The sequence below is a fragment of the Pagrus pagrus genome (assembly GCF_965226575.1).
Source record: "Pagrus pagrus genome assembly, chromosome: 8".
In the NCBI taxonomy this organism is placed as follows: Eukaryota; Metazoa; Chordata; class Actinopteri; order Spariformes; family Sparidae; genus Pagrus; species Pagrus pagrus.
The window spans coordinates 6,008,105-6,021,004 of record NC_140192.1 but is presented as its reverse complement, the minus strand read 5'-3'; the positions used below and the strand labels follow the sequence as shown (position 1 = coordinate 6,021,004).

The 12,900-nt window shown below is 40.0% G+C and overlaps 1 protein-coding gene across 4 annotated transcripts in view; it reads right to left on the bottom strand.

Moving 5' to 3' along the window:
* unc5ca (unc-5 netrin receptor Ca) overlaps positions 1-12,900 on the bottom strand; it is a 230,723-nt gene that overhangs the window by 31,081 nt on the left and 186,742 nt on the right. For 3 of the 4 annotated variants that reach the window (XR_014623084.1, XM_084359379.1, XM_084359381.1), the window contains one exon: positions 8,244-8,300. The exons of the other annotated variant lie outside the window; for it this stretch is intronic. Coding sequence is in view for 2 of the 3 variants with exons in the window: in XM_084359379.1 (XP_084215505.1) it covers positions 8,244-8,300 (57 nt within the window). In the remaining variant the exon portion in view is untranslated. The remainder of the gene's footprint in view (positions 1-8,243; positions 8,301-12,900) is intronic. 4 annotated transcript variants of the gene reach the window in all.

Here is a 12,900-nt window from a genome sequence, read left to right as displayed (position 1 = left end):
TTCTTTGGTAAAGTCACACATATGAACAGTATTTGAGTAAAGGTCTCAAAGTATCTGATACTAAATGTACTTAAGTATCAAAGGTACAAGTAGAATAAATTATACATACAGTATATGCATACTTAGGGTGGTTTGATTACCCGCCTGGACTATTACCAGATCCTATATTCTGAATTTCTGAATATTCGAATCAGTGTTTTTCTTAATCTGACTGCCGATAAAATGTATTTAATTTAAAAATGCGTGACTTTGGCTCAGCATGCAGCATGTAATCTGCAAAGTAACTAGTAACTAACGATATCAAATAAATGTAGTGGAGTAAAAAGTACATTAATTCCCTTCAAAATGTAGTTGGAAGTATAAAGTCTACTGAGTAACTGAGTAAAAATGTACTTGCTGCTACTCCACCACTACTCTTTCCATTACTTTGTAATCTAGTTCACTACATTTCAGAGGGAAATACTGTACTTTTTATCCCACTACATGTATCCAACAGCTTTAGTTATGAGGTACTTTCCAGATTCCAATTGTTGATACAAAACATAACCAACTAATATGTTGCATTACTGCGGACGAAGCCTCCGGGCAGGAAAGGAAGTAGTTAAAATTACCTCCACCAACATGAGTGCTCAGTGATCAATAATTATAATCTAGTGATAAAATATACATCAATCTGAAATGGGACATCCTGCATAATGCATAATACTTTTGACTTTGGTAGTTTAAGTACATTTTGATGCAAATACTTTACTTAACTTGAGTAAAATTCGAATGTGGGACTTATTTCTTCATCGTGGTGTTGCTGGGTACTTCTTCCACCACTAGCTCCAGTCCTAAACTACACTGTTGTGATGTCCTAACCTCCACCAGAGTTGTTGAACCCGCCTGAAGTGGATCTCTAGTCTAACTATGCGTGAACCGGATTGTGGCGGAGGAAATGAAGCGCTCATGTAATTCATATTTACAAACCCCTGGACTGTGTTTAAGAGTTTGCACTCTCTCACCAAACTTTATGACACTGTGGGGATATTGTTAAAGCAGCTGCCAAATATCTGTTCATCACATTTAACTCAGACTTAAAGACCACCTTTGAATCTCCAAACTTTAACCCCTATGGGTTTTTGTCAAACAACGTTGCCAATTTCCTTTTGATGATGTTGAAAAGATTGCGGTGAAATCCCCAATGCCCCGACTACACTGCTGCACAAAGTTGCCCTGTTATCAAGGTCCTTGCACTTGTCAAGGGGGAATAGAATTGGATAATCCTCTTAAGTACCAACTCCCTGATCTTAATTATGATCATCATCATCCTCATCTATTTAGGGAATCTTTATCTTGTTTCTACTTTAACTTGAAGGTCTGTAACTTCAGAAAAAGTGGGATGCCAGGCAGTCATGAAAAAACACAGACACAAAAAAATCACTTCTAAACTTGCTTTTTTCCAATCCTATTTTCCTACAATAGTGTTCTGGGACACTTTGAGATAAGTTAACTAGGCTATACCCTGCTGTGAATGTGTGTGTCTGTGTGTGTGTGTGTGTGTGTGTGTGTGTACAGAGTGGAACGTGTCTAATACCAGTGGGCTTAAACACCCTTTTTTCTCAACTGTCTATCAGTTTCCATCCCATTGCTCTTCAGATCTTTCTCTCCCTCCATAACTCCCGCTGTCTCTCTGTTTCCATCTGTTTGATTTGTGGATGAATGAAACAACATGTCCCATTGGAGCTTTCTACCTGCCATATAGCTGCAGGATACCAAATATTGTCCTTTTTCTCTTTAAATTTTCACTTTTCCCCCATCATCTTATTCTTTTTCTACCCTGATTTTCCACTGTGCCTTCACCTTACAGGTAAAAGTCACAGACTGTGGCAAACTAAGCCAATTCATTCACAAACGGTGCTTTAGTGGTAGTAACAACATTGTGATGCATGTTTTTTTTAAATCTTGCAGTGTGAGAGTAAAACACACACTTTCTTACCGGCAAATTAGCTGTTATGCAACTGAGATTCAAACTAAAATCAGTTTCAAAGAAATCTCCCTGAACATATTGTAAAATTCCCTTGATGCACTGACATGTCATTTCAGTTTCAAAACCTTCTCACTGTCATTTTGTGAATTGAAAAATAGAAAATGGGACCAATTTACACTCTCTGTGTGTGTCAACTTCTTTGCTTTTTCATATTATTGTACCAAACTGCTTCTTTGAAACCTGCCTATTCTTTAATTCTGATGCTCTCTCATTGTTGGACAGTCTTGCATAATAGGCCGTCTCTTTTTCTGAAAAAGACTGGGGGCTGAGAAAAGGCACCGAACGTGGGTGTGCACTTCTGACCAAACCCAGATGAATGAATAATGTGTTTGGACCTCTGTGTGTATCTAAGCGTGGCCCGAGGCTGTGCTCTGTGAAGCCAGAATGACAAAATCGGCAGTGATAGAATGAGGAAGGAGCGGTCTGACTAAGTACTGATAGCCTTGCACACCTATGTTCATTTTTACGAGCACTCATGCGAGCGACTGACACTCACGACGCATGCAGACACATGCGCACATCTGTATTAACTGTTATCCACATGTCAACTATCTCCTTTGCTTTTCCTGCTTTGTGCCTGACGAGCAGTTTCATGTCCGACCCGCAAGTCTGACGAAATTGGATTTAGATTAAAAATATGTGGCACAACAGAGGAATTGAATAAATGATACAACTGTGATGTTCCAGCACGTATAATCTGACAGCTCTCTATAGGAGGGACAGCGCTCTGTTGCAAAGGTCAGGACACTCACACACAAACACACACACCAACAACCAACACGTGTTCACATGCATTATGAAAGAACTTGAGAATGATCGTATTGATCTATCAGAGTTCAATTTAGGCAATTTTCAGGCAGCTGACAAGAAGACAGTGGTGGGTCTGTGTGTAAATGTGTGTGTATGAGAGAGTACCCTTTAAAGAACATCCTCTCTTCCATAGGCAACTGTCTATCATAGTTTTTACAGCAGCTCAGGTGAGATGCAGTGCTGACAGACTCCTTTTTCCACTTGTGATCTGTATGTCAGCGTCTTTTGCCTATCACGTACAAGTGTGTGTATGAGTTTGAATGCTCGTGCGTGCATTGACTATAGGCCAATACACTCTGTATTAATATCAGTCATTGACAGACTTAGACTTAGATTATAATCAGAAAAAATGTTATTAAAAAGGTCTTTGTTCCATGAATAGATCTTTTTCTTGTTTATTCTTATATATGATAAACATTAGATATGCATACAGATGCAGACGGAGCCTTCTGTTCATACTCTGCGTTCATTTCGTCTGTATTTCTGCGCGTTTTCTGAAAGCTTAAGGATACGGACCAACAGAGCAGCACCTCCAGTAGTCACGGGGGGCAGTGTAGCAGTGTAGCCAATAGAGGAAGACATTTTACAAATGGCTGAAATTGGTCAGAGGTTTTAGTGAAAGTCACAGTGAAAGTCTGTGCGAGACTAATTTGACTCTGAGCAGCTCCCTCTGAAGGATGTACCACTTAACATCCATGCCAATGTGAAGGACGCAGGGAAGTATGAGGGCAGTGATGTTACATTATTTGAAACGTATCCATTTTCATATGTAAAGGGAGCATAAATGAGAATTTAAAAAAAAGTTCAACCATTGTGCAGGAGCCAAATATGGCTTATGAAGATACCTCACCTGTGAAATACCAACAGTCATACTTCATCATCTCCTCACATTAATTCAAGTTTCTAGACTAAGCAGTAACACAAAATGTATAGGAATGTATGATTATATGTTGAGATGCATTACCACTGAATCCATGAAGTGTTGTATCTTTGCTTCAATATTTGCTAATAAGAGTCCTATTCAGATGTTTTTGGATAACAATTATGCAGATGTTCAAAGAGCTCTTCTGTATTTCACTGAATATCGACAGAAAATGTGTCACATTTTTGACCTGCTTTGAATTTGTAATAGTTTGTCAACAACAGTGTTACCTTACTAGAGGAGTATTGAATAATGTGTTTGTGTTGTGTCTGTGTGCGTGTGTGATCGCAGCCAAACGGTTTTGGGTTGCAAAACCTAAATGATTTTGCCAGTGTTTACTGTGCACATGCCAATCTCCGTTTGCTTGGAGTGTGTAGTCTGAGCGAGTGAGTGAGCTGGTGTGCATGTGTCCAGAAATAATGGGCATTGTGGCAAAACTTTGTCTAGAAAAATAAATAAATAAATAAAACAAATCTGGGAATTTGGTCACATACAGTTGGTGACCGTGTGTGTGTGCCAATGTGTGCAACTAGAACATTTGGGGCCTCAGGAAACTGCAGTACACACACACACTCTCACACGAAGTCGATCACACACATGGCCTGTTGGAACAGAAGCCCCGGCTCACCCTCCGTCAGCATGGATCGCTGCGTATTGATTGGCTGAGCTTTTTGTCATTCTCAGAGTCTGTCCAATCTGCCAAGGAGAGGATTTAAAGGAGGGGAAAAAACAAGGATAACTCAGCTTAGCTCGTCTCTATCTTCCCTGTGATCTGCATCCAAAGCGGAGCTGTGGACAATCACTACTTGAAACTCATTCAACTGCCTTTTTGATCTCGCTTGGCACAAACATGCAAACACCACCCGTACTGCACTCCTGGCAGACACATCCGCTCTAAGTAACTGGCAGGGATGAACGGAAGAGAGACAGTCGGAGATAGAAAACGAGCATCATTTGCAAATGTGTCCATACTTATCTTTTATAGTGTAGATGGAAAAAAAACCAACAACTTGATGGTCGCTGGTGCCAAGATATAAAATACAGAGCCACTAAAGCCAGAAGGTGTATTTCTGGCTGCAAACAGCTCTGTATATAAAGTCATTAGATCGCATGCACAGTGTAACAACCCTGTAATAAAGTGCAATTGCAGCTATTTAATGAACGGACTGAATTCAAGCCTTTCAATGCGAGTTGTTTCATCCGACTGAAAGGAACATTATGACCTCTTTCAGCGTGTGCTGGCTGCAAATATGAATCACAAAATCCTGGCAGAAGCTGTCTCCCTCCGCACAAATCTACAGCTCAGCCACCTCCCACCCTTCACATCGCCTCAAGCTAAGCTGGTCTGTAACCGACACAAACAGCTGTGTCACACTCGGAAAAAAAGAATAAAAAAAAGAAAATAGAGACACGTCAGCAAATTAGGACACAAATGCAGAACGACAAAATGCTGTTTTGTCATTTGCTGTTTTTGGCCTGAGGGTAAAAGTTTTCAGCCGTCTCAGAACCACAGCACTGTCCTCACTCATGAATCGGTGGACTGTGACTGCAGCGACCATCATTACTGACTTAAATGTGACATGTGTAGATGTGAATGACCACAGATCTATTTGTGGTCAAGGGGTGTTGAAGACCGTGAGAAGTCTACAATCGGATCCCGCTCGTCTCAAAATCAAGAACCAACTCGGGCACACAGCCTCTTTACTAGGGCTGGCCGATTATGGCCTAAAATAATATTGTGATATTTTCAGGCAACATTGTAATATAAAATATGTATCTATATATCTTGAAATCTTGAAATCTTGAAATCTAAAGTAATTTTATAAAGTAATTATAAAATTACTTTATAATTGCTGGGACCGAGTGATAAAATTGTATCACATCTTCATACATAAATATCTTAATCAGTCAATTGTCGACATTCATCACCGTTCCCAAAACAACATGACTTTTGGAAGTGATATCTGTATCAGACCATCGTTGTATGGTTGCAAGAAAACTAGTAGCTGAAAAGAACAAACAGCAGTCGCCTTAATGAAAGTCCTGTTTGTGTTTCTATTATTTTTGACCTATATGGTCATTTTTCTGATGAAGACAGGCTCTAATATTGACAATATGACGGTGTTGTAGGGATGACTTCTGGTGCTTTCACAGAACATTAACACAATGAGATTTTTGATATATAACAATATCCAAAATCTAAGACAATATATAGTCTCATATCATGGCAGCTATATTTTGCCAAGTCATCCCCATCACTCATGTTGGCATGGAGGCTGTTTCCCAAACAGTGAGTAGAAGTCTAAGCACCTATATAAAACTATTAGGTCACTGGTATTGACCAAAGACCATATCTCCTGCCTGCAGATACAGTACAGTCAAGGGTCCGCGGTAGAAATCTTCAATATTGCCACTTTCACTGACAGCTGTGGATGCTGGACCGGAATTTGCTAACACAGCTATTGGATGTCGAAAACCAGATATGGAGGTGCTCAATATTGCATTTGTGATCTGACCTAAGGGCCTGATATTATCCAATACGGAGAAGGACACGGACAGCAGAAACAACACGGTTCTGTTTCGACTGCATTGGGATTCTGGATAGGAGGATGTGTTGATACATGCTGGGGCTGTATGTTGGTGGTCCCTGATGAGGAAATTGATGTCGCACAGACACTTGAAAGGTATAATTTGAGCTCAAGGCTGCATGTAATTCAGCCGCATTAAGCACAATGTAGCAAGAGGATGAAACAAGAAGAATCAGGCCAGCATAAAGATCAATATGACGTGACATTTACTGTATATCTGTGAGAAAACAGGTCTAGCTTGGTGATTAGTGTCTTCCAAAGCCAGTCATGCAACCTCCTAGTGCTCATGTTACCGACTGTATTTCTGACTATAAAAACCAGGGTGACAGTCTGTTAAATGAGCAATGCCTGCGTCTATCTCATCTCTTGTTCTCTCTGTATCTGTTTGGGGCTAGTCATCTCACAAAACACACTGGGATGATGAAACTGCTTCAGCAGACCTTAAATGAGAGTCATTAGAACACATCACAGACGCTTCATGGATCGCTTTGAAGATAAAACGAGAGCTCCTGCGATGGGAAGTAAAAAGCACCGTAATGATAAACGGCAGAGGTCCTTTGCTTCTTGCACCTCTCAATTTCTGGATTTTTTCAGTTTGTATAAATCGCTCTCATTATGTCACTTTTAAGAGCCAATAGTTGCAGTGAAAGAGGTAGAAAGAAAGAAAGAAAGAAAGAAAGGAGGAGAGCAGGTACAGCTGAATAAATATATATATTTTTTTCTTTCACCCTTTTTATTGCTTTTTAGGTCAGTTCATACCTCCTGAATAAGTACTGCCCTTGCCAGGTGGTCTTGTGCAACCCTGTTAATAATCTCTCTCCTACAAATGATGCATTAGCAATGAGCTTATTTGACATATCAGTCATCAGCTTGGATGATACTTCAAAAGAGATTTTGAGGGGTTCGGATCAGCAGAACCGGATCAGTGTCCGCAGTCTGACCGCGCTCCGCTGAGTTCTAAGTGAGCCAATACGCTTGTAAACACAAAGCAAGTGTTCAGAACTAAGGCAAATTGCCTACTTTGGCGACCATCCAAAGCTGGCTGGCTACTCTCCAAAATGACCACAGCTGCAACAATCTCACAAATTGCGGATCAAGTGAACTGGTGCTGAATCGATTCGCTGCTATCAGACAGGAAGAAAGAAGGAATCAAGTTAATTAAAGGAATCTGTCACCGCTGCGGTGCATTCACTTTCCAGACACAACTCTGGGATCCTGCACTACATTTTAAATGAGGGACGTCTGATTATGTTTGAGTAGACCTCCTATGTGAGACAATTAAAATATCAAGACTCATATAAATGATAAAATAAGAATTACTGTATAACAAAGGTCATTTATGCTGGTAGCTGGTGTTCTTGTCTACCTGTTTCCCGCAGTTGAAGTAACTATAAGTCAACTATACATAATACAATTAAGTGGTGCAGCATTTATTTGAAGGAGGAAAACCCAAAATTGTGTTTGACACCCAGAGTATGCTAAAGGGATTGTGAAACTCCAGCTGAGATAGTGTACAGTATATCCACATTTATAGAAACATTCACCTTTAATAATTGAGTAATAGTATGCGCCGTAGGCTTTGGAAATTCTTATTTCCATCACACAAGCCAAGGTGTAAATGATTAATCCATGACTTCCTTTGTGTTAGAGCAGACTTAAGTTTTACAACTACTGAAGCTACTGTTTGATCAGCACAGTAAAAAAGATTGCGCCATCAAGGGAACAGATCATAAGACACCAGAGAAACTCTCATCGAGCGACTCAGAATGAAACGTAACTACGAAACACAAAGTAAGAGCCAAATGTCAACGCTCAATCAAAGAAAGAAACTCTAAGATCAGTAAGACAAAAGGAAAAAACAGGATGATGATAAAACATAAAAACATCGACTTACATGGGATTCCCAAATCACTCTTTTCTTTGGGCTCAGTGGACTTCTGAAAAAATGAACCTTGGGACGGGAAGAGGAGGGGATGGTGGAATGGATGGAGGAAGGGAGAGGAACACAACAATCAAAATCAAACAAACACGTCAAATAAAATGAAACAAACATGACAGGACACGACACAGAAAAAAACGCCAGAGATCGGTTCTGTCCTGTCCTCGCGTGTTTTCTTGCTTCTCTAGCTATATCAAATGTTCTTAGTTCAAGAATCGATTTAAAAAGGTCCAAAAAAAGCTTCTTGAAACCACTTTAGAGTGAAAAAAAAAAAAAAAAAAAAAAGGAGGATCATTTCAGAAGCCCTCATGTCTGTGAGACGGTTAATGCTGTGTCATGCTGAGCGGTCCACTTAGTCGTGGCAGACAGAAGGTCTATGTCACAGATGAACTGCTGATGTACTGATGTATAATTGAAGTGCTGGTGTATAATTGATAAAGGCAACACAGCAACATGGTGCATTTAAAAGCTTCTTGGCGGACCGGCTGGATGTACAAGACACACTGATTCGTCACCGAAGGGCAAATAAAACGGGACGAGGTTAAGTGGGGTGATGTGCGAATATAAACGTACAGTAGCACTGGCATGACGTGGCGTTTCTCATTAGCTATGCAGGTGGGCGGGGCTGCATTTGCTGAGTCATTTTAGGGCTACTGTGCGTAATTCAAGGTGGTTACTTACATGAATTAACATCTTTTAGTACTGTTTAATCAGATGTTCTAATTTTTGTTTTAAATGACTTCGTGCTGAATAATTTACACGACTGCATCCAACAAATGTCATGCTGATTAATGTCTGAGTCAGTGATGATAGTAGGAGTAACATGCCATGACAGAGATTTATCAGAGATTTATGTTCCAATTATAACACAATGGTTCAAACAAATATGAAAACAATGGTGGCGGTTAAAAAAAATGAAGCGTAAATGATTTAGTAAGAGCCGACACAAGCGTTTGTGTAAAAGAAAAGATGGCACAGACGAGGACAAAACATTCAAGAAAGGGGGCAGAAAACAGCTACCAGGCAGCGCAGGAAACAATACGGCAAAAGTGAAGTGATTAGAAGCCGAAATGAGAAGAGACAAAAGTGGGAAGAATGGGAGCTTTGAATGGGGAGATGGCTCACTCGATGCTCCGCGGCACCTGCTGACACCGCTGATCGGTTTGTATAATACAACACAAACACTGTTCGATGTTCGACTCGAACACTAAAGTTACGTAACAGCCTGTATCTCCAGTGATTTCTCTGGTTTTAGAGACCACACAGCAGATTTTTCTTTTGCTGTGGAGGAGGAGTGCTGTAGTGCACACACGCACACACACGCACACGCACACACACACACACACACACACACACACACACACACACACACACAGAGTAGGTAGTGAGTGAAATGTCATGCTCTCAAGGATGACACAGTGGAGCTCTGAGTGAATCTGCTCCAAGAATCCTGATCGATGTGTCATAAAAATGTCAACAGGCCAAAAGATATAAAACAACACAAACAATTTCCAAAAGCAAAAAAAAAAAAAGTGAAGTCCTACAGCTTCTGTCACAAGCAGACATACACACACACACACAAACACACACACACACACATGCACACACAGGCACGCGCTGATATAACTCTCAGATAAACACAGAAAGAGAGGAGGCACTCAACATGGGCCAGAAGCGAGGTCAAATGGATTTCTACCTCTCAGGATTTAACAGGACAACTTTAGAAAAAAAGGGCAGCGAGAGACGGTGGAAGAGATGAATAGAGAGGCGGTAGGTGTTGGTGGAGAGAGAACGAGAACGAGAAAGAGTGATAGTGGAGTGAAGTGCTTTTTGAGCACAAAGTCAATTACGGAGCACTATCTAAAACATTAACTCCTCCTCTGCAACACTGACAGAACATTATCAGTTCATTCACAAGCCTTTAAACCAGCGACTAACCACTGTGGTACTTTTCTGAGGTCTGGAGTTAAAAATGTGAAAGCCAACATAAACAATTCAAAAAACTAATTCATCTCACTGACTATCAAGCATAAACTTGTTCTCTGCGCTAAATGTGGAAACATTTTTTTGTGCTTCACTGATGCAAAACAACTTAGAAATGTTAGTGCAGCTGCCCAGTTGGATACCAGCACCGATGAACCATTTTCTGTGCAAAGACCGCATTTTAAAAGATCCATCACTTGTAAACAAAAAGGAAGCGTAATACAGGAATCAGTCCAAACCTTTCAAATCTACAGTACTCTACCTTTATGCTGTGCACGCAGAAACCCCCTCTAACAACTACACACACACACATACAAACATGCACGCACACACAGTTCATGGTTTCCTGTAAATGCTACAGGAAACAGCTGAAACATTAGTGCTGACATGAAACCACGACTGTGGAGTTATTTTAAAGACAGAAAATCAATCAGGGGAAATGAGCCTAAATCTATACCTCTCTCGGTTATATCCCAGATTCTGTGGCCATACCTCACAGGCCTCAGGGAATCCTTCCGATGGGCCAGAGACACACTATATAACACACCACGTAAGGATATACAGTAAGTTCTGTCAATAATGTGTCTACAGGCGAAGCTTTTTGAGGGATTATATAATATTATTCCATTGCTCATGACATAGACCAGCTATTAAATCATCACTACCATCCGTTCCCCCTCGGGAAGTTCCCTCACACGATCAGCGGCTCACATGGCTGAAGGATTTGTGCTCACTGATAGAAAATATCTCTCCTGAACAGAAGTCCTCACCGCATTCCTGTTACCATTTAATTAAAATACCTTTCATTTGACCCTATTTTATGAATGCCAAAGCCATGATAGGCAGAAATATGTGTAAAATTACCAATAAACACCCCAAAAGGAAAATCAGGTTCAGAAAATCAATAAAGATCAGGCGACTATGTAGAGTTTATGCAACAATAGTATTTTTTTTTTTTATTATGTTTTATTTGCTTTATTAATATATGGTGATAGTAAACTTTATTTGTATGGCACCTTTGATACAAGAAGTGCTTTACAACAAAGAAATGACATGCACCAAGTGCTTCAAATAAAAAAAAAAGATATAAAATGAACATTAAAACAGGGATAAAATGCTATAATTAATGTCAAATAATATGAAGAATATAACCAACTTAATAATATTGGTAAAAATAAGAAAATACAGAGAATGCATAACATAAGATGAGAAATAAAACCCACTGAAAAACAATAACAGTAAAGCTAAAAATGGAGTAGATGCATAAAAGATGCAACAAGTAGCGCAGCGGTGGATAAGTGGGATGCAAAGCGCAAACAAGAGTTTCAGGCCTTCATCATGAAAGGCATTAACTAGTTTTAAAGACTAAATTAGTTTTTAGTTTTGGCTAGTGAGCTGGCTTCCTTGGTAACTCCAGGAAGTGTGATCCATAGCTTTGGGATGCAAATGATAAAGACTGTATATGGGAACCTCCAACAAACTGGCAGCAGATGATCTCAGTGTTCCCAACGACAAAAGTTTTAAGTTTCAAACACTTTAAGCCTTTATTATTGCAAACACGGGCTACATATCTGCCAGGAACAAAAAGAGTTGCTTCACTTTACAATAGTTTCACTTTATTATGACAAGGCGAAGTGAAATGCACGTGGGAAGCTAATTAGCTACATGTCAGATTACATGTTTCTCACATCAGCAGCAACGTTGACACTAATTGAAGTTATTTTGTTATTGAAGAACTAAGCAAGAAACAATGCACATCTGCATCACCTATTCACTGTGTTTGGTTGAATGTGTTTGCTGTTTTGGACAGGACTCTCTTGAAAACAAAGATTTCCATTTCACAAGACCATCCAGGTAATAAAATCCAGAATAAAATGTACATAAATATGGTGGCGGCATCCCAAAAATGTCTTTATCAGTCGAGACAAAGACAGTGGCTCAGCCAAATGGAGGTTACAGACAACATGCTTTTGGGACAAAAGAGTGTGTCTGTACTGTATGACTGGGGCTTTGTCTGTCGTACTGTACCATCACATCGGGCCAGTTTTGACTGTAACTCCACTCCACTGTGAAACTTCCTAAAACTAACTTCAGAGATGATCCTAGTCTCACAGAGAATCCTCAAGCTTGAGGGAAAAAAATCTTTCTACAGTACGGCTGCCATGTTGGGTGAAAAGAAAGCCTAATGAGAATTGATGGCACAATTACAAGCATGCTTGTGTGTGTGTGTGTGTGGTTTCAAAAAAGCACTTTTTTCTGTTTTTTACCTTTCCTCTCCTCTCCTCTCTTCTCTTCTCTGACAGGCTTCTCTCTGTCTCTCTCCCTCTCTTTCTCCCTTCATGTCAGATGCTTGTCTGCCAATTACTCTGAGCACAGAGAGTAACAAGCACTGTTCCTACCAGTCAACAAATATAATTGCCTCCACCTTGGAAAAACTGCTGCTGCTGTATTTGTGACGTTATGACTCGTTATGACTCATTACAAGCCACATTTTCCGTGTGGTTTTGTAATTTGACCACGCTGTTGTTTTTTTTACTGGTGTCAGAAATCTCTAAATTGGGGATTGTGGATGATTGTTCCACGTCATTATCTATCATTACTTTGCCTATAAAGCAGGTGTTCTGACTTG